Raw genomic sequence first — 23,000 nt, forward strand, 5'->3', positions numbered from 1 at the left:
TTCTCTATGGAGATTATACGAGCTGCACCTTAAAAGATCTGAACTCTTCAACAAGACGGGGAGTCTAGATACATTTGGACATGTTGTGCATGTAAATATGTGGCTAAAACCTCAGGCTATTTCATCTCATAAATAAAACAACGGAAGCATTTTTTTAAAACTACAGCTGGAAGTAAAAGTCAATGTGCATTTGTGTAAATTGGGTTTCACCTGTATCGTGGGCACATCCTCAAAGGCACGGATGAAGTCTTCCTCATCCACAGCACCGGCACTGGGGCCCTCTTTACCTGTAGACAGGAGCAGATACATATGTGTAAGTCAGAGGGTTTTAACCTCTGCAAGTCACAGCTATCACCATGATAACAAATGTGTGGCGTAATTTTAATCTTAGTTATTTCTCACATGTAGCTCAATAAACGAGTGTAGACATTTGGCCAAAAGAGTAGACTCAACCTTTTCATATGATATGTTTGTAAGTAGAAAAGGAGTTATGTTATTAGAATTTGAATTCTCTGAAAGGGTACTGTTGTATATACATTTTTCCAGAAGGAAAAAAAAAAACAAAAGAAAGCATGTGATCAATGTCAATTCAAAATGTAAATTGAATGAAAATGAATGCATAAAGGCTATGTGATCGATTATGTAATTATGTTAAATCACATTACATTGTAAGAGTGGGTTAACAGCAATAGCTCTAAACTTGTTAAATATGATTCTACTAGAGTAAATGTAAGCATACTTTAGTGGTCACCATTTTGTGTTCTATTCATAATTTCTCAGATAAGACCGTTTTAGGCTAACCTGTGCTCTTGGTGCTGGAGGCAGAACTTGGCCTGCGCATAGATCCTGTTCGCCGCGCTGATGACGCTCCCTTAGAGGAGGCAGAGGAACGCCCCCCGTCCACAGAGTCATCATCATCTATGTTTTTATCTGGAAAGACAGCAGAACCTTCACTTCAGATATGTATGTCATAATTGACTAGATCTTGGTTACAAGATAATATGCAAACAGAAGGTTATTCAGAAGAACACATTTATCAAGAAAACAAATCAAACAACCCTACTTTTTGCTCAGACTCTGACTGCAATTATAACTATTATCACAAAGTACATCACATACATTTTTGTCTCAATGGTGAGACAGAATGTTACTTTACATGTCTTGAATGTAAAACCCCTAAATTAGGTCCCACAGGGCTCAATATATGGGCATTTTCACACATATTAATAAGAATAACAGTTCGATAACAAAGTTACGGTTACAAAAGAAGATGAAAACAGGTTTGCAAAAATTACAAAAAGCTGTTAACCTGATTAAGGAAGTGCTATTGGTCCTACGTTATGATTACACTATTTTAATGAAGACTACACCTGCAACACAGCAAAATTACAGTGGTTTCCTTTTTGATTTGTTTATATTTCAGTCTTCCCTTAGTAAGTAAACAAATTCTGCCTACAAGTATATGAAACAGCATTGGACATACTATGTTTGGCTTTTCAGATCAGTGTGGCTGATGAGGTCTTAGGCCAGCTGTAATGCTTGGACTGCTCTTACTACAGCAGAGCTGAAGAAAACCTATTATGACCTAGGCTACATGACTGGAACTAATTCCTTGACAGTTATTTTGATCTGCTGACGCTGACATGCTACACTACCTGTGGTGTGTTGTCATGCTAGGTTTCCAGTCCTGAGATAATACCAAGCTAGCTGAGTGAAGCTGAAGGGCTTTTGTGACCCTGCACTATACATTTGTGTATGCATAATCAATGGTAACAATGTGGTGATGTGAATGCTAGTCTCTCTGCAATGTGAATGCTGGATTCACTGAAATTGAATGCTACTTCACTGTGATATAAATGATGTATGATAAACTGTGATGTGATAGGTTTATACTCCCAAGTCAGACTTCTGCCGAGTGTCAGAGAGTCTCATTATGTCACTTAAGGCAGTCCAGAACTGCCTATTTTGACAGGACAGGCCATTTGTCTGAGATGTAAACTAATCAACCACAGTTTTAGTATGATGTCTAGGGGCTGGAGCTGAAACAAACAGGTGGGAAACAAATGCATCAGCAATCTAGCAATGATATCTCAGTTGAAATGAAGGTTCAAAGTGATGTTAATGATATATTCACTGCAGTGTGAATGCTAGATTCAACATAATGTGATTGGTGGATTTAATGAGTATGATTTGTAGATATACTGTAATGTGAATGTTGATTCACTATGATGTGAAGACTAGATTCGCTGGGATGTGAATGCTAGATTCACTGTGATTTGGGTGCTAGACTCATTGTGATGTGAATGTTAGATTCTCTGTGATGTGAGTGCTAGATTTACTGTAATGTGAATGTTAGATTCACTGTGATTTCAACACTGGATTTACTGGGATGTGAATGCTAGGCTCACTGTGATGTGCATGCTAGATTTACTGTGGTGTGAATGCTAGATTCTTTGTGATATGCATGCTGAGTTCACGTCAATGTGAATGCTAGATTTACTATGATGTCAAGGCTAGATTCACTGCTAGTTTCACTTTTATGTTCTTGTTAGATTTACTGAATGTGAATTCTAGATTCACTGTAATGTGAATGTTGGCGTTACTGTAATGTGAGCGCTAGGTTCACTGGAATATGAATGCTAGATTCACTGGGATGTGAATGTTACGCTCACTTGAATGTGAATGTTAGATCCACTTTAATGCGAATGCTAACTTCACTGTGATGTGAACGCTAGATTCTCTGTTTACTGCGATGAGCTTAGTTAGTTAGGCTAGCTTTGATGGGAGGTAAGCATTGGCTAGTCATGGTTGAAGGTCCCTCTCTGAAGGGCATTGTCTTGTTCAGCATGACCTTATCGTGGAAGTGCTGGGGAGGCATCGGCAGGCTATATAATTCCCCTTGAGCCGCACACGTGAGCGCTACAGCACTGAAATGTGCCAGACCAGCAATCAATGGCAATGAATTATTCACACACACACACACACACACACACACACACACACACACACACACACACACACACACACATATACCACATCAGCTTGGTGAGGACATCATTCATCATTCATTCGTAACAACACCTATTTCTCACTCACACTACCTGTCACACTATCAGTTACTGCACGTTGCTACTGCATGGAAAATACCAGGCAGACACACATACACACATAAGCTTACATCCTAGTTATCACATTTTCCACGTGAGCAGAAAGAGTGGGGTCTAAAATAGTGCCAGACTGAACTGAAAATCAATTCACATTCACAAATTATTTCCACATACATTTAAATAAAACAAGAACAGCCCAAACCAATGAAGAACACATGCTAAGCTACAACATAATAATAAAACATACTCGTCTATCTGAAGCACATCCAGCCCTGTTGCTTATTTACACTGTCACTATGCTGCCACCCTCAGATGAAGATTAGCCACTATTCACGCCCTTTCATCTTTCACACCCAAAGCTGCCATTCTCTCTCTCTCTCTCGCTCCCTCCTTCCCTCCCTTCTGCGATGGAAAGAAACAGAGATGCTTACAGGCGCAGATCCTCCGGCATACCAGCTTCCTCAACATGCCGTCACACACTCTTGCTCGGCCTCATGCTGCCCCCCGTCTCCACAGCCTGCCCCTCCCTTCCTCCCTGCCTGTGTGTGTGTGTGTGTGTGCTCTGCAGAGATGCTCTCACGGCCTCCTGTGTCTGTGTGTTCCTCTACGAATTTGTGTGTGCTCTGGGAGTGATTCACAGAGGCTCCCTCCCTGTGTGTGTGTACTGGAGCACACCGGAACACACCGTTTGGTTGAGCCATCACTTATTAAGCCCCACCTCTCATTTTGACAAGGTGGGGGAGGGGGGTGACTAAGCTGGGGGAAGGGTCCATATAAACACACACATACACACAAACACACACACACACACACACACACACACACCATCCAACATGATAACCACCTTCACTCACATTCAGTCTTACTGTAATTCAATTAACCTGTCAAATTGTTATTATTTTATCAAATTGTTATTATTTTATCAAATTGTTATTATTTTATACACATTAATTACAATTATATGGCTGCATGAGCTAAATCAGCCAAGATGATAAACGTGCTGAGTGGTGTTCCAAACAAGCAACTGGCAATTCAGCCAATTCATTATTTTGATTTTTTTGGCTGATCTGTGTTACAATTTTATTATGTAAATAACGCAAGCCAGGAAAGGGGGGGCAGGTTAAATAGCGGCCAACATGTCGGCCAGACGACACTCAGCGTCGAAAAAAAAAAAAACACTCAGCATTTGGTTATTACTATTATGTTTTTTTTTTTTTAATGTGCATATTAAAAGTTTCACATCCCTGCATTTTACGTACGTTTGTGTGGTTTTATGTAGCAAAAACAATCATAACTTATTTTTATGTGACAATTTCCAAACTCCCTTCATCCCTTAAAATTAAACAGGCTGTTTTTGTTACCGATGCATGTAAATCAGCTCTGTTCTGATAGGCTGCCCTGCCTTTAGTCAAAAAGCAAATCCAGACTGAAAACTCCTTATAATTTCAGTGTAAATGACAAATGCAGGTTGAAAAGGTGGACAGAGTTAAATGCATTGATTTTTTGTGACATCACAAAAATACAGAATTTAAAATGTTTTTGTAGCCTAGGTGCCATGTATAGACTGTATATACACACACACACATATATATATATATACACTGCTCAATAAAGGGAACACATCCTAGATCTGAATGAATGAAATATTCTCATTGAATACTTTGTTCTGTACAAAGTTGAATGTGCTGACAACAAAATCACACAAAAATAATCAATGGAAATCAAATTTATTAACCAATGGAGGCCTGGATTTGGAGTCACACACAAAATTAAAGTGGAAAAACACACTACAGGCTGATCCAACTTTGATGTAATGTCCTTAAAACAAGTCAAAATGAGGCTCAGTATTGTGTGTGGCCTCCACGTGCCTGTATGACCTCCCTACAACGCCTGGGCATGCTCCTGATGAGGTGGCGGATGGTCTCCTGAGGGATCTCCTCCCAGACCTGGACTAAAGCATCTGCCAACTCCTGGACAGTCTGTGGTGCAACGTGGCGTTGGTGGATGGAGCGAGACATGATGTCCCAGATGTGCTCAATCGGATTCAGGTCTGGGGAACGGGTGGGCCAGTCCATAGCTTCAATGCCTTCATCTTGCAGGAACTGCTGACATACTCCAGCCACATGAGGTCTAGCATTGTCCTGCATTAGGAGGAACCCAGGGCCAACTGCACCAGCATATGGTCTCACAAGGGGTCTGAGGATCTCATCTCGGTACCTAATGGCAGTCAGGCTACCTCTGGCGTGTACATGGAGGGCTGTGCGGCCCTCCAAAGAAATGCCACCCCACACCATTACTGAACCACTGCCAAACTGGTCATGCTGAAGGATGTTGCAGGCAGCAGATCGCTCTCCACGGCGTCTCCAGACTCTGTCACGTCTGTCACATGTGCTCAGTGTGAACCTGCATTCATCTGTGAAGAGCACAGGGCGCCAGTGGCGAATTTGCCAATCCTGGTGTTCTCTGGCAAATGCCAAGCGTCCTGCACGGTGTTGGGCTGCGAGCACAACCCCCATCTGTGGACGCCTGGTCCTCATACCGTCCTCATAGAGTCGGTTTCTAACCGTTTGTGCAGACACATGCACATTTGTGGCCTGCTGGAGGTCATTTTGCAGGTCTCTGGCAGTGCTCCTCCTGTTCCTCCTTGCACAAAGGCGGAGGTAGCGGTCCTGCTGCTGGGTTGTTGCCCTCCTACGGCCTCCTCCACGTCTCCTGGTGTACTGGCCTGTTTCCTGGTAGCGCCTCCAGCCTCTGGACACTACGCTTACAGACACAGCAAACCTTCTTGCCACAGCTCGCATTGATGTGCCATCCTGGATGAGCTGCACTACCTGAGCCACTTGTGTGGGTTGTAGAGTCCGTCTCATGCTACCACGAGTGTGAAAGCACCACCAACATTCAAAAGTGACCAAAACATCAGCCAGAAAGCATCGGTACTGAGAAGTGGTCTGTGGTCCCCACCTGCAGAACCACTCCTTTATTGAGTGTGTCTTGCTAATTGGCAATAATTTCCATCTGTTGTCTATTCCATTTGCACAACAGCTGTGAAATTGATTGTCAATCAGTGTTGCTTCCCAAGTGGACAGTTTGATTTCACAGAAATTTGATTTGCTTGGAGTTATATTGTGTTGTTTAAGTGTTCCTTTTATTTTTTTGAGCAGTATATATATATATACATATACACACACACACACACACACACACACACACATATATATATATATATATATATATATATATATATATATATATATATACATACATATTCATAAATCGTTACATTTCTATTCAGTGTTAAGGTTCAAGGATGCTCCTATGCCATTTTTAGCATTTTTCTGTGGAATAACAATAATGCATACAAACATTTATGCATTTTTATTTATTATTCATTTTTATTTTTATTTATTATTTATATTATTTAAAATATGCCTTTATGGATACTTTACACAGTAATATCTGTTTGTAAATATGGTATTAGGTAGTCAAGTATTTAGGCTGGGGTTAGCTGTCGTTTACAAGCCTGGCCTCTGGCTGGGGGAAGACATGTAACCCAAACCATCTGCACCTCTGCAGTGGCCATCCTGCTTCCTCTCTGAAATAACATACTCCTGATGAATCCGCAGGCTGCCTAACGCTGACAGGACACACACTCTGATGAGACACCAGTGAAAGTGAGCCAGTGAAAGGACAGCTGTATTGGAACACGGTGTGCTGCCTGAGCAATCTGGGTTACCACACAGACACTGTTAATGGAGCAGAAAACACAAACCAGACTTTTCATATGGATCATTCTAGCAAAGTAGTTCAAACTGAGGACCCAATAAAACAAACTATTAAAAAAAATAAGTATTCAGACTTTTGATCATTAAAAGGATTGTTATGATCTATTTAAACCTAAGGAATTAATTGAGATAGTAATAAGCTAAATTTCAACTTGTGAAAATTATTTTGCATTTTTTAAATCTTCACGATTCATGATTGTCATGAGTTTAATTTTTACATAAAAAAACTTTTCAAACTATTCAAGAAATACTGTCCCATGTTTTCAAGTCACACCGAAAACAAAAAGAGTTTTAGTTTGCAGGCGGGGCCTAATTGTAGCCACACCCCAGCATTTGAGAGCTGGAAGTGAGACTGCATCCCTGTCCCTCATGACCACATGGAGAATAGTTAGATCCCATTGTTTTAAAGTAAAAGTCGGAAAATCATTGCGTATCATTAAGAATCGTCAACACATACCTTCTGCAATTAAGTAAATATTTTTTATGTTTTAATGACAAATATGATTTTATGTGTCTATAACCGTTCAAAGCTGTGTTTGCTAGTCATGTACTGGCTAGCATTTTTCAGTTTTGCTCAACATTAGCTAAAACTGTCACTACCAAGTCACTACTGAAACATTTGGTAAAGTTTCGGTATCGTTTGTGTTTGTTAGTGACAGTAAGTGTGCATCAAAATATGCAAAAGTGTGTTCTCTGTAGAATGTGTTACTTATTTTATAACAAAAATGTAATTTGACCAGGAATGCCAACACTTTTGCATGTGCCTTTAGGTCTAGCTTTGCTGTAATCAGAGTGGCAGTGTAACACACTCTCTTTAACTTGTGCACTCTCTTTCTTAACAGTACACACACATCACTTCTGTGAAGCAATGGAATAATATAATAATACAAATATAGCTGCAAGCGGCAATCCTGGGGGTCCAAGCACCATTTTCAAATGGACCCAACATGGTGTTACTGTTAAAGTATTAGGGGGATGTTCACCCTTTATTTACTTAATTTCCAGATTAACGGGGAAAGGGGATAAATAAAGAAGTCAAAGATTTGGTCAAAGAAAGTTAGCAAATATAAAGAAAATTAGACTCCTAACAACCATGCGAGACCTGGTAGTCCAGATCTTTGAGAAAGAGGAGAAAATCAAGCTCTAAAAGGATGACAGGAAGCTCTTAGTAAGAAAAGTATATAGACAAAAAGTAGAAAAATTGCATATCAAACAAAGAAGCTGGCTGACACACCCCAGACCTTCACATCACTGAATGCAACCAACTTCTAAGACTGAACTAAGAAGGAGTGGAAAATATGCCCACAGATTTCTATGAAAACCTGAAAACAAGACTCTACAGAATGGAATGGAAAGACTGAACAGAATGGAAGCTGTAATAAAGGTAAGGAGTGGACACACTAAACAGTGAAAAAACTGATATTATATTTACTTGTGTGCATTTTTTTGCAAGATATATGTTTATTTTTTTCCACCTGATGCTGAAAGATTCCACCACTGAAACTAGTTTCCACAAAAACACACTAAATGAGACCTGCTTGGAAGTTTCTGAGGGATGTAAATCGTATACTGCACTGGGTTGTGTTCTTCATGACTTTGAAGCATAATGATCATCATTAATTGCAAATGAATCATAAAATGGCTGTTATTATTTCATAATGCATGATGGAAATCAATGCTAGATCCTTGCTGGAATGAGCACAGAAAAAATACTCAAACAGAAGTACTTTTAATTTGCTTTATTCTATTTTAAAATCACATATTTAAAAAAAGGTTTGTTTAAACTGTAGCAGTACTACAATTCACTGCTCTAAAATACAAATACATGTAAAACTTCTGAGGTAAAATAAAAAGGTATTGAAATTTGTAGTTGATATTATAAACGCAGTACCATAGTTGTCCATAGGGTGACAGTCTTCTCTAACTGTAGGAGCTCTGGTCCATTGAGTGGGTGTTGCGTTTAGCCCCAAGTAAGAATTTCAGACGTGCAACAGAATAAACGATTAAAGAAAGTCTTAGAATTCTGTTGGAAAACATCTGCTCATAAAAATTAAATATATATATATATGTAAGCCTGTTTAATTTTCTGCCTCAATTCCATAATCAGCCTATTATTAATCCCTGACCACACTGTAAAGCCATGGGTCCTCTTGGGTTTAAGCCAGGAAGCTCCATGTGATGGCACAGACTGGTCTTTTTAGCAGGAAGAACTTACATAACAGGCATTTATATGCATTAAATAAGAGGATGAATGTGAACCCATTTCTCACACATCCGAATCTCCTACAGACTTTTCCAGTCATTTTTCTCAGGTCAGTCCCATGGCCTCCTGTCCCCACCTGGCTAAAGCACACACACACAGCCACTCTGCTCACTAACTCTCCCTGACAGCTGATTGCCAGCTCCATAATTTATAAAATTAGTTAAAAAACAGTCAACAGATTCCTTTTCAAATGAAGAAAACCAGCAATCAACATATTCAACAGACTTTAAAAGAAACAGTCTGAAAAAAGAAAATCAAATTCACTAGAGATGCACTAATATGGAATTTCTGCTGATACAATAACTGATAATCAACTGTAACTAACTGTACATAAAACTGTAGCTAATCCTAAGATTATAAACCAATAATTACCACCTCACTGTAGCTAATCCTAATATTATAAACCAATAATTACCACCTCACTGTAGCTAATCCTAAGATTATAAACTAGTAATTACCACCTCACTATAGCTAATACTAATATTATAAACCATTAATTACACCTCAATGCAGCTAATACTAACATTATAAACCAATAATTACCACATTACTGTAGCTAATACTTAGAAACACCTTATTGTAGCTAATCCCAGTATATAAACCAATTATTACCACTAACAGCAGTGTCTTTGTTTGTTTCACAAATGTCCTATTATCTTATTATCTCAGTGAGGGCTTCTTGACAGCTATACATATTTCAATTTCAGTACCATAGCACTAGTAGAAGGAATGGACAGGGATTTTTTCAGATCTGGTGGTCTACCAGGTGAGGCACACAGTATATATATATATATATATATATGGACCAAAAGAAACAGCCCAAAATGAAAACGTCTGGTTCCATTGACTTACATTAAATGTAAAGTGTGTTGTTCCTTCTCCGGTAAAGTTATCGTTTTGGAAATACAGGATGTGGTTTTGTCCTGACAACAATACATGGAGGGTGGTACAGTTGATGCTATGAGATGCAGCATAAAACATCACCCACTGAAACTGAACTGTGTGATGCAAAATCTCACATTTCACCTCAAGAGAAATCCACTAATCCTTGTTAAGAGAGAGACAGAAAAAAGGGCTGGAATGCAGTAGGACGTTTAAGTCTCGGATCAGCTTAACTTCAATCAGAGCAACAAAAGCTCAGAGCTGCAGGACGTTCATGTGCCACTCCTGTTACTTAAAACCGTTCTCTTATTTTTCAGTTACATTTAAAACTAGTCCAAGCTGAACATTCCCTCCCAGCCTTCAGTCTTTACAAAACACCTAACACAACAGCTGGAGTGAGGAATGAGCTTCATAAAATGTGGCAGATTAAAGGGCCCATATCCTACACTTTTTCTTCCATTACATCTTTTCTCCCTGAGGTCCAGTTATGATGTTTTTACAAAACAAAAACAGCCATAATTAATTTCTACATGGCCATTTTTTACCTCTCTTTATATCTATTATTTTGTTACTGTGCCTTTAAGACTGATATATTTAAATGAGTTCTGTTCTGAGTCGCTGCCCTGCATTGTGTCTCATTCAAAAAGCAGCCCAGGCCGAAACACTCCTAAGAAATTCAGTATGTATGGGTGGGGCTAAACAACTGTAGGCTTACTAGGTGAATTTATGTAAGTGTGCCAATACTTATGACATCACAAAAATAATAAATCCAAAACAGGTTGTTTTTGCAGCTTAGTTTCCTCAGAGACTGTACATACAGAGGATTGAGCAGTATGCTTTAAACTTTAGCAATGTTTAAACACTACATCAGACTCATTTATTCAAACAATGAGAGTAAACTTTCATTTTCCACTATATGGACCCTTTAAAGGAATAGTTGAATAGATGAACTATGCCTACACTTGTCTATTTCTATAGATAACAGCGTGACATACTGGGTCAGAAACCACAGAAGGAAGTCTAGAAGTCTATTTGAAATAACTGAACAACTCAAAATAGTTTGTGGCATGAATGTTAATGAGCTATCATTGCTTGTTGGCTAAAAGACTAAAGAAGCAAACATCAGACACAAGATATGTAAGTAAGAAAGCTGTATAAATTTGACTTTTTGCTCTTTGTTCAGAAGAAAAATGAAAACAAAATAAACGACCTACTTAAATTTTTACTCCTCACAGCCTCACATGAAGGTCAGTGCTCGTAAAAACAGGTTCTAACTAGGCCGGGACGCGTCCCTTACCTATATCGCTAAAAATGTGGCCTGATTTCTCTGATCCGCTCCAGCACACCCCTCTAACGGCCTTTGTTTCAGGTACAGCGTCTCTGCGCTCTGGGCTCTGCTGAGTTTGAAAGATGCTCCATCCACCTCCTTATTAGGCCTCTCAGGTCAGCTCCCTAATGGCTAAACGCTCAGACACCACGGACGCTTCCCTACTGTAAATAACATTCCTGAGCTCTTGGAGTCATTCATAAAGCACCCAGTACAGCAGCAGTGAAAGCGCATAAAGCACCCAGCACTTATTACAGAAGGATTCTGGCCTAAAAGGTCATTTGTCATGTTGACTTCCAATGAATGCATTTACTGCTTTCTTTTATTTTCATTTACATTAATTGGCCTCAACCCAATGCTTCCAGTCCACTTTTTGTCTGCTGCAGCATATGACTATGAAATGTAACAGCAGTGGAAAATGAGTGCAGTCAGCTTAAATGATCAGGATCACCTTAAATAATTGAAATTCGACAATTATGTTACAATTGTGACAGGCCTAGAAATTACTGCTATGATGAATTTTGTTCTTAATTTATTCTCACGTTTTGCGTGACATCACACTGTATAGTCATCACGAGGACCAAGTGAGGGAGTGACTTTGCTGTGCAATGCCTCCAAACTGCTGTGCTTTTTGAATGATCGACCTGCAAGACGTGACAGAAGCCGAGAGACGAGGGACCCCACAGACCACACAGACCACTAATTCAGTGTTTCCACACTCCAGGCTTGGTGACCCCCTGCACTGTATAATTTAGTGTTTCTCTCTGCTGTTACCACTTTGCTCAGCTCAAGAAGGGATTAATTAGCTAATAATATCAGGTATTTTAACCAGGGAAACTGCAGTTATGCAGTGCATGGGTTGCAGAACTGGAGCTGAACTCTGCAGTAACTGCACCAGCAAACTTAAAAAATCACGTCTGTCAAAATATGACATAGTTTTCCGACCCACGACACTCAGTCTTATATTTAACATTTATGTTTGTCCATTCAAACATCACTGAAATCTCAAGAAAGAAAAGTTATACCAGCTGTTTGCAGCTCAGTTAGGGGGACGACTGTTTATCTCTCAGCTGTTTACATTAGCACAAGATATCCAAAGGCTAGCATTGTTCACATCTGTGTTAATTAGCTGATGTCGTTACCCTCCTATGATGACATAGTTCTTTCTCCTCTTTATGCAGCACCATGGGATCCTTTACCAACCCTGATGTGAAGAGCCAGTCGGCTTCTGTGCTTTTAAATGCTTTGAGAGACTCTCTAGAATAGGGAGAGGGGTTGTGTAATAAATGTCACGAAAACACATTTGGTAGCTCTTCTTCCAGTTCAAGTGGGACCAGCAGTTCAGAGGGGAAACTGTATAAGGATCACAGTCTATTTTATCGACTTTGTTGAGGTAATGATTTTTCTATTCCAAAGTAAGGTGAGTAATTTTAGCCGTCTTTCACCTCTAGTTACGTTCGTGCTGGGCAGCGAAGCCAGAAACTCAGTCCCAAATACGGTGCCCACAGAAAAATCACGTGACTGAAACCTGAGGATCCTCCTACCCCTCTCCCTGCCTCAGCACCGAAGCACATTTCAAATCTGTGGGAAACATAAAGGCATGTATGCATGTCTACAATAGCAATGGTTATGATTTTCATTTTGGCCAGAGTGTCACTTTAACATAAAAAGAAAGTGTACATATTAGTGGTCAGTGGTCAGTTTGACAGAGAATGTGTTGCATAAAGACACTTTAAAAAAGATTGTCCACCAAGGGTTCTTTAGTAAAGCAAATGGTTCTATATAGAACCAAGAACACTCAAAGAACCCTCTGCATGATTAAAATGTTCTTTGCATCATGTGGTTGGCTAGTGTAGTGGTTAACACCTCTGCCTTCTACGCTGTAGACTGGGGTTCAATCCCTGACCAGGGCAAGCACCCTACGCTATACCAATAAGGGTCCTTGGGCAAGACTCCTAACACCGCCTTGGCCTACCTGTGTAAAATGATCAAATTGTAAGTCGCTCTGGATAAGAGCGTCAGCAAAATGCCGTAAATGTAAATGAAATGGTTCTTCAGCTTGGTGAACAATGTGCTGTATATGGTTCTACATAGAACCTTTCTGAAAAGGGCTCATTATGGCTCCAAAAAGGGTTCTTCTATTGTTACAAGCCACATGTCGTAACAGTATATAGAACCATCTACAACACAGTCATATACAGTAATCAATCCCAAGAACCATTTCACCATTCAAAAAACCCTTAATCATGCAAAAGGTTCTTTGAGTGGATTTTTTTTACAAAAGAACCCTCGAAGAACCTTCATTTTTAAGTGCGTGGTTCTATATAGAACCTTTTTAAAAATGGTTCTATATAGCACCAAAAAGTGTTCATCTATTGTTATAAGCTTGAGATTCTAACAACAGAACAATGATTTTAGTGCTGTACACCAGTTCTTCAAGGGTTAATATACAAATATTGACTGCATCACTTCAGTCCGTCTCATATGAAAGGTGTAAATGTTGACAGTAGGCAGCCTGTAGCTGCTCTGTGTATCTGAGGCTGGAATTTTGATCACATTTTCTTGCTCTATTTCTGTTGCGTTTCAGATGCCAAAGTTGCTTAACGTCCCACGGAGCATGCCACATGATACATGCAATGAAGCCGAATGTCTCTTGCACCATCCAGCTCAGATCACAGTGTGGGATACCTCAATGGCTGTGCAATAACAGAGCTCAGTGTCCATCCGGCACTGTGCTTTCAAACCCAGCGTCCACCAACGGACTCTCAGAGACTGTGGATGGTGATCAAGCTACAGGCCCTACTCTGCTTGCCAGTCACCACTCTGACCCAGCTGGCGACAGTCCACATCCACTAAGAGACATCAAAAATGAATATGCACAATGACACCATCAAAGAGAATATTCCAGTGTTTTTCAACCTAAACTCAGTGAACTGCATACAGTCGATTACCACATACATTAATAACCAACTGTACTTAGAAAAGTTAAAAGTCAGCAAACAAACTTCTTTTTATTCTTCCTCTTCGGTGTAACCGCACTATTAAAGGCACAGAAACATCAGACCAAGCAGCACTATATGGGGCAGCCACTGCGGTATTTCCCCCCTTCGTCACCATGGCAACCCTTGGTGCGGGGACTCCAGGCTGCACTCAAACAGAAAGTGAAATGGAACCACACAATACTCCTGTTCAGCCCTGCACCAGGAAAAACCAGTACACCGTCCAGAACGTTAGCAATCGACACCCGGCCATTCAGCAGTACTGAAAACTGACCGTCTCCCGGTCCTTTCAAAACAGGACAATTGAAGAAATCGACAATCTGATGAGACTGTAAACCCTGCTGGGCTAATACACATCACCTAACCCCACAGGGCTGCTCGGAACAGGGAAGTGCAACTCAACCATGACTCACAAACAACTTGTTGACATCATTATACACAAGCGTATACCCTGCTGTTTGCTGGCTAAAATGAAAGAGCACACAAATCAACCCACACAGTAATCAGCAATGCAGTAATGAAGGACACTGGGCAGAAACAACACGAAACCACATCTTCTGTTCTGATATCAATCTGAAAGTTGAGTGTTGGTTGATACTGATACTGATCTGAAATTTCATTCTTTACATCCTTAATTTTGTTTTTTTCATTGAAGCACCTATGATGGCAATCTAAAAGTATTCATCTGAAACTGTTCAAACATTCTACTACTCTACAGGAAGAAATATACAGCTAAAAACCTGACTCATGGAGTCAGATGACACCCCTTTTAAATTCTGTCAAGTGCATTTTTTTCCATTGTCCTCTGTGGAGCAAAGCACTCCTCTAGCCTGCATATAAAGCAAAACTATCACAAAACTATGTATCAGATATCAGGCAGCATATTCATAACCATTTCATGTAATAATTACTTGAAAGGGAGCTTTGAAAAGGCTTGAATTCCTTTGACATCTGGTTCCTATCACTTTCACTGTGAATAATTATGACTTGGTAAGTTTCTCTAGAATGGCGCACGTCTCATCAAACCACTCAGAACGAGTTTGTTTACATCTGAAACCCTTTAATTGTTGGAATTACCCTTTATGGATACCATACACTGGGTGCATTAGGCACCAGAGACACTCAGCATCTTACTAATATTGTACTGTATTAAACTCAACTGTATTAAACTAAAAAAAAAAATCCATAGTAGGAGACATGGCCTGACATTTACACAGAGAAAAATGTAAATCTAAGGTATTTAAGTTAAGCAGTCAAATGCTAGGTGTCTGTTTTCACATCTGCTAACTTCAGAAGCCTAATCACATTGTATTTCACCTCATACTTTGCAGCTTCAGAACAGCGAGTTTGTGAAACTTTAGCTGATACTAAACATGATAAATTCATTAAATGATGCTGAAAGTTTGATTTTTACTTTTCCGTACACTTCCTATGTGCTCTAGCTGTGCATTGCACTCTCTGTTACTCAAAGATCCTCTGGCAGTACAGCACTTCCTATTCAGTGTGTGGTAGCCTTCAGGTGGCTGTAGTAATCTTTCTATGCCTTTTCTGGACTAAACAAAGTCAGACCAAAACATAATCTCAGGGATCTACCATATACAGGTCAAACATTAGAAAAATGCTAATTTATTCACCAAAATATCAATGTCTCTACCCGAGTTTTAAAACTTTTATTGAAATATTTGGACTAATCTCTGGTCAAAAAAAAACATCAACCTTTGAAACAGCCTCATGTGTCATCCACATCTTGATCAATCACCTGAGGAAGCCTTCTCTTTTGTCACTATCTGTTACTGTTGTGCTTTCTGCCATGCGCTTGTGTTTTTGATTTGGTTCTTGTGCTCTGCCCTTTCCCTGCCTTCCCCATTAGTATCTTCACCTGTCTGTAGTCTGTCTCCTCCTTCTCCCAGGTGTTCCCCATTTGTTGTAACCTTTATCTAGCCCTTTATTTCAGTCAGTGTTTGTCTGGTCTACTTGTCACTTTGATGTAGTGGTTCATTCCCTTTTGTTTCTGCTTTGTGTTTCTTTATTTAAGCCTTATAGTTAATTTCATTTGTGCTTTGCTAGTTTGTTTTTATTAAAGTCTGCTCACACTTATATCTAGCCTCTCTGGACATTCCATACATGACACTATCCAACATGGATACGATGCTAGTTCGGCAAGGTCCAAACAACCAAAGCTGTAAAACACTCAACACAAATATATGTTGTTGTATATTTCAGTTCCAAAATGTTTGTCATCTTTGTCTTTCACATTTTCTCAAATCGCAGCCTCATGTTTTCCTACTTGTCAAACAAACATGTTGATCAGCCCCCAAAGTAGCCCTGCTTCATTTTATCATAAAACATGGTGAGCATCTCATTTAAAAAAGGCATGACTTTTTTATACAGTTCATTATTTTCAACAAAAAAAAAAAAACAAGAACAAGCTTAATTTTGTGAGATGTGGAGTACCTAAAAAATTAGCGATGCACAATTTGGGAATTGTGGGTTGATGCTGATGTTAGATATTTTTCACTTAAACATCTGCCAACACCGTTACATAAACATTTATAAAATATAGAAACTGGGACTTCATCTACCTGGATTAGCCAAATGGATATAAACCAAATTTAATATCATCAATCAATAAGAAATTATAGGCCATACTAATATGAGCCTGAAACCACAGAGCATCTCTCTTAATTTTAGTATAGTAAGTATTTGGATATGTATGTTAAGGTTACCTGTCACTTCTGCTATTACATAACCTACTATACTTCAATTTTATGCCGTACTACAAGCAAGCCTGTAATATTTCCCTCTACATTTGCTGTTCTTTCTTCATCCAATATCCAACTCAGTATTTTCTGCTGGTATCTGTCCAATACTGACACTGTTAACTGAGTCAGCGCTGACTCTATAACAGAGCTTGTAACAGAGCAGGTCGTCAACGGGACCCAGGGGATCATAGTATCTAATCAGAATGCTGGTAAACATTAAGGTCTTATACACATTCTTCATCCTCTGAAATCCGAAACACATCATCCCAGGCATGTGCTTTCCTCTCAGATGATATCCAGCATTATAGCTTATGAAATAAGAAAATGATGAGGGGAGCAGGGAGAAGAAAACAGCCGTCCTAAAAGAAGGGAGCGCTGCACCAAAAGGGTTTATTTTGGAGAGCAAAGCTGCCGAATGTGGGCTCAGCACAAAAAAAGAGCAACACAGAGCCAGCAGGTCCCACACATTCTCTCACTCTCTCGCTCTCTTTCTCGCTCTCTCACACACAGGCATGCCAAGATGCTGGAAACACAACAATCAACACAGTAATCGCTTCAGCTCTTCACTGCCAGGCAACCAATCACAAGGCTAGGAATCAAAACAGACCCACAGAGCCACGCCCCCAACAGAGCAGAAATCACCTAACTCTACTGCCGAGGGGAAGATTAAATGACAGAGGGATAGAAAGAGCGAGGCAGAGAGAAAGATGTACAGGAGATAGAAAGAGAGAAAGGGAAAAAGAAGAGAGAGAGAGAGACAACAAGAAATAGAGTAGTGAGAGGGCAAGGTGAGAGAGAAAAAACAGAGAGAAGGGAGAGAGGAAGAAGGGAAAGAAAGAAAGAAAGAAAGAAAGAAAGAAAGAAAGAAAGAAAGAAAGAAAGAAAGAAAGAAAGAAAGAAAGACTGGGTATACCGTCTTTCTTTCTTTCCTTTTTGCTTTTTCCTGTTGCAGGGTATAGTATAGGGTATAGGGTAGAGTGATGTAGTGCTGAAAGTTGCCCCTCTACCCATCAATCAGTTCTGGACTATGGTTTGGTCACATGGTCAGCGCTCTATTCACCCAGCACACAGGGCCTGTTAATTGACAGTGCAGGACAGAAGACAAAAGAAACACTCAGCTGATTTCCGTCCTGAACATTCTGACCTTAGAGGGGCACTCAGGGGTAAATCTTTGTTTTGGGCCGACACTCCCTCGTTTCCCTGTTCCGCTCTCAGAAACCACACTGTGTTTGCCTGTCAGCAAACTTTCAGCCTTTCACAGCACATTTATTCTTTTTTTTCTTCCATCAACTATTATTATGCAATATTTTGCATAATATTATTATTTTTATAATATTAAAAATATTGATTCAAAATAATTTAACCCCTCCACTAAAGTGTTACCCCTTAAAGTTTAAAGAACTAAACTTCATGCCTTAACTAAATAACATACAGTACTGTGCAAAAGTCAGAGAACACCCTTCATTCCAATCGCAAGAGTCATTAAGTTCACTTTTCAGCAACCAGGAAAAAACTTTTCAGTAGACTTGCTTTCAGTTTTTCAAAGAAATCTGCAGGAACATTTTTCCACACCTCAGTCTCAGGAGTTGGCTGCATTGTTTGCTTCTCACAATCCAAGTAATCCTAAAATTCAGACACATCAGTCTATAAAACCTCTCAGATGTCCAGTTTCTGTGTTGTAGGGCAAATGTTGGACAGAAAATGGACAGAAGTGCAATGTGTGCATTTTTTCAGATTTGAAGAGTGGAGCTTGATGTTTTTTCACTTATTGTCCTTTGAATCTCCCCTTCCTCAGGCAAGTGGATTATCTTATATCTAATGTCCTCAGAAATATATCCTGAAAGTTCCTTTCAGCCGCTTTGACTGAAATGAAACAATTGAAGTGGGGGGGGGGGGTCTCTGACTTCTGCACAGTATCGTACATCTATGTTTCATAGTAATTACTGAGTAATTCCTAGACTGTTACATTAATAACTCAATAATAAGCCCGGGTTAATGCCAAAATAACATCATTTTTCCATAGTCTAGCTCATATTGCACAGGCAGCACACTCTGAAATATTAAGGTCATCATGAATACTTAATCCCTGGTAACGAAATGTGAGAACCAGCGAGAAGAAGCATCGGATTCTGTTTCAAGAGGAATTCATAACATTAAGCTTGAACCACCAACAAAAAACAAAACAATCTACTGAAGTTCACATTAGCACAATGATGAGATTATTTTACACATCTTATTTAGATATTCAGAATGCATTCAGCATGAATCCACTGGGAAGATGTGTCAATATCAGGTGACCATGACAAATAAATACAGTGCAATTAAACAAGGCAGCACAGTACAATACAGAAATATAACACAATAAGTGGCCTACAAATCAGGGCAACACTAGGCTTAAAGAACATCAACACATATAACCGGAGATGCGTGATGATATTGGTATTGGCAGATATTTGCTTACAAATATGTATCAGCATCAGACAAATGTTTCCATTTGACTGATCTTTTAAACTAATATTTAATGAGATATTTACTGTATTATTCAAACAGTGCTGTCTCTTTCTCATAGATGACATAAACAGCTATTCAGAGTCCTGTGACCAAAAGGAGGCCCTCTAACAACTTCTGATTTATTACAGTTACAGCTATGTTGTCCAAGATGCATGAGTGAGGGGTAAAAAGCAACTGGTGTACGCACCCAGAGCCAAAAAACTGAAAAGTAAAAGAGAAGCTGTTAAAGATTAAGGTATGTTTAGTTTTTTGTGGTGTTAACATTATGGCATTTGTTTTGTTTATAGTTGGACAAAAAGAAGTAGTGGATCTGAGGTCTGTCTAACAAAGCAGGTTCAACTTGCAGCTCCACAAAACCTAACAAACACAGCCGCGATTATTTTTGTCAAAAAGACTAAAGTCAAAATAAGACTTAAGAATTTTTTTTATTTAGAACAAGACTGCACAATTACTGCTTATTTAAAAACTTTAACATATTAGGGGAAAAATAAAATGTAATGTAATGTATGGAATGAGTGGAAACGTTCTGGCACATTTTCTAAGTTATGAGTGTATATGTTAAACTCATATAAACTGCAAAAAGGTACAAAGCAGGAAAAAGAAAGAAAACAAGAAAGCAAGAAAGGACAGAAAGAAAGAAAGAAAGAAAGAAAGAAAGAAAGAAAGAAAGACAGAAAGAAGAAGGTGTTTGAGGCTATACAAAACCTGCAATTTGCTCACAGTGTCCAAACCTTTGCACACAATTGCCATATATTTTCCTTAACTTGAGCGTTTTTACAGTCAGCGTGTTGCTTTTGTGATCTGACACAGCCATTATAAGCATTATAGTCAAGTAGGCGCTGATTAGTTTTATGTCCATCAATGTCGGCATGTAAAAGGCATGTTCGCTTTCAAAACTGTGGGTGCTTTTGCTGTCTATGAAAATCGGTTTTCCTGCATTTGTAACCCTCTACCAAGGTGTGATGCATTTCCCTGTAATACCAATCCAGGTACATCTACTTCGAGCCTTTACAGCTTATAAATGTTCATCATCAGCACCTGGAATAATTCCCATGTCAGTGCATCCTTACATACACAACAAGACTGTATAAGACAGTGAAAATTAGATGTAAACTGTATCAACAGTATAGCACAGTGTGACAGGCAGTCCATTATAATACATTATTTCAGCAAATCCAATTAAGCGGGACTATGGACAACCCTGCAAAAGTAGCTACCATGTTATAAAGTGGCTAGTGTTGCAGGGGGTCTGTAAATGTGTACCTTCTTCATTAAAGATGGAAATAAGGTCAGTTATCAGACGAGAGTGAGAAGAGAGAGCAGAGCCTGTGACACCAGAATTAGCCTTACGGAAACAGTGTGTTAAACTCAGCACGCAGCCACATGCATAGAATCTTAATCAACTGGCTGAACATGAACTGAACAGAAAAGATAAGAAAAGAAGAAGAAATGCGTTCCTCCTTCCTGCAGCCTTACCTTCCCCTGTGGTCATATCCAGTGTGCTGAAGTGTAGAGCAGTACAGTTAACGTATGTTTGTAGCACAGTAATTAGCCTGTGCAATTTGGAAGTGTCGCTCCTTCACTCTGTATTGCTCCTTCTCTCTCTCTCTCTCTCTCTCTCTCTCTCCCTACACTCTCTCTCTCTGTCACTCTCACTCTCTCCTCCCCTCCCTCTGATCTTGTGACTGCGTACACAAAGTGCTAGAGCTCTCCAAAAAAAAGGCTGCAGCAGCTCCCTCTAGCCTACTCAACGATTTCACCTCAATTCCATTCCCTCACTCCTGACTCTCTCTCTCTCTCTCTCTCTCTCTCTCTCTGTGTGTGTGTTTGTCTCTCGTTTGCCCTTAATCCTTCGAGTTGACCTACACACAGAGGAATCTTTTGTGGACAATTGGTATTCTAGTGAAGTCTGCGAGCTGGCGAGGTCTTTGATGTGTGCAGTGTACTCTCACTTAGCCTTTATGTGCTGCTTACCTCTAATACTCTACATTTTTTCTTGTATTTTTTGCCCTCATGTTCTTGTGGTCTTATGTATGAAGAACAGCTGCAATTAATTTGCCCATGGCCATTTCCCAACCTAATTGTATCATTTAGAGTTGTTTTTGTTATTGGACAATATTAAGGGAAATTCTTTTTTTTAAGTATATGAGTTTAAAGCTGCGCTGTGTAGCTTATAGGAATTTGGAGACCCCTCTGGTGGAAATATGTAGTTGCGAGCAATGCGTGAAAGAACATTTTATCGATTGCGCTTTGAGCCAGATGAATCTCATGATTATGAGAGGAGAACTTTGTCAAATCTTGGTGAAATATGTATTTTCTGAATATGTAATATTCAGCATATGGATTGTCATCATATTTTCATCAGTATAATGTTGCGTTTGCATTTCAGACCTAAACATGGCAGACATTCTTGTGCCTGTGCCTGTGAGATTAATGTGTAAAGATGTACGATGTGGTTTAAAAAACTGACTCCTGACTTCTTTCAATTTTAACAAAAAATATATTGTTAAAGTTTCAGACCTTACATATGTCCATATATGGAAACTAAGCTGCAAGAAACAGCCTGTTCTGAATTCATTAAACAGGCTTGTTATTATTATATAGTTAAAAATGTGCAATGCTACTCCTCCTACACCTTTCAGGCTAGAACCCCAACAATTTGCAGCTTCGTATAGCCAATGCCCAAATAAGTTGCTTGGTCAGCATCCACTTTGTAGCCAAATTTTTATACACATTTTACCAGCCACTTAGGATACCACAGCAACGGTCTAGCACCACCTTACCAGCTACCTGGAATATGTCAGCAATGGCTTAACAATAGTTTAGTAACCGGCTTTGGATAGCACAGCAAAGCCTTAACACCTTGACAGACACCTGGAATACCTCAGCAATGGCTTAACACCTTAACAACCACCTGGGATACCAAACTAACAGTGTTCTGCAACTGCTTTAACTTTTGAAGCATTATTAGCCCCTGGTGTTTCGGCCAGGACCGCTTTTTGAGTGAGACAAAGTGTAGGGTAGTCAGAAACCAGATCATTTACATGTCCCAGTTTTAAATGTATAATAACATACACATATAAAAACAGCATATTTAATTCTAAGGTTCAAACAGAAGTTGGAAAATTATCATGTAAATATTAATTATGTTTTTGGTGCATAAAACCACCCAGATGTTATAAGTGGATCCCAGTGCAAAAACAGGCTGTTATTGCAGCATACTTTCCATACCCTCAAATGTAGCATGGCAGGGTCTAAATCCTTGACAAACGTATGACATTAAGTAAAAAAATGAAGTTAACTGATACTTCCTCAAAGAAAGTCGCCATGCAGAGAAGCTCAAGTTGTACAGTTTGCACTTCCTTAT

At 39.4% G+C, this 23,000-nt stretch overlaps 1 protein-coding gene across 21 annotated transcripts in view; it reads right to left on the reverse strand.

Moving 5' to 3' along the window:
* LOC108444238 (CLIP-associating protein 1-B) overlaps positions 1-23,000 on the reverse strand; it is a 96,850-nt gene that overhangs the window by 50,527 nt on the left and 23,323 nt on the right. For 19 of the 21 annotated variants that reach the window (XM_037545552.1, XM_037545567.1, XM_037545565.1 and 16 more), the window contains exons 9-10: positions 802-930; positions 211-287 (exon numbers count right to left, since the gene is read on the reverse strand). In XM_037545552.1, the coding sequence (XP_037401449.1) occupies positions 211-287; positions 802-930 (206 nt within the window). Of the gene's footprint in view, positions 1-210; positions 288-801; positions 931-3,538; positions 3,754-21,109; positions 21,259-23,000 lie in introns of those variants that run through there. The other 2 variants (XM_037545569.1, XM_037545568.1) reach the window with 2 other exon arrangements.

The sequence above is a fragment of the Pygocentrus nattereri genome, chromosome 15, assembly GCF_015220715.1.
Source record: "Pygocentrus nattereri isolate fPygNat1 chromosome 15, fPygNat1.pri, whole genome shotgun sequence".
NCBI lineage: Eukaryota > Metazoa > Chordata > Actinopteri > Characiformes > Serrasalmidae > Pygocentrus > Pygocentrus nattereri.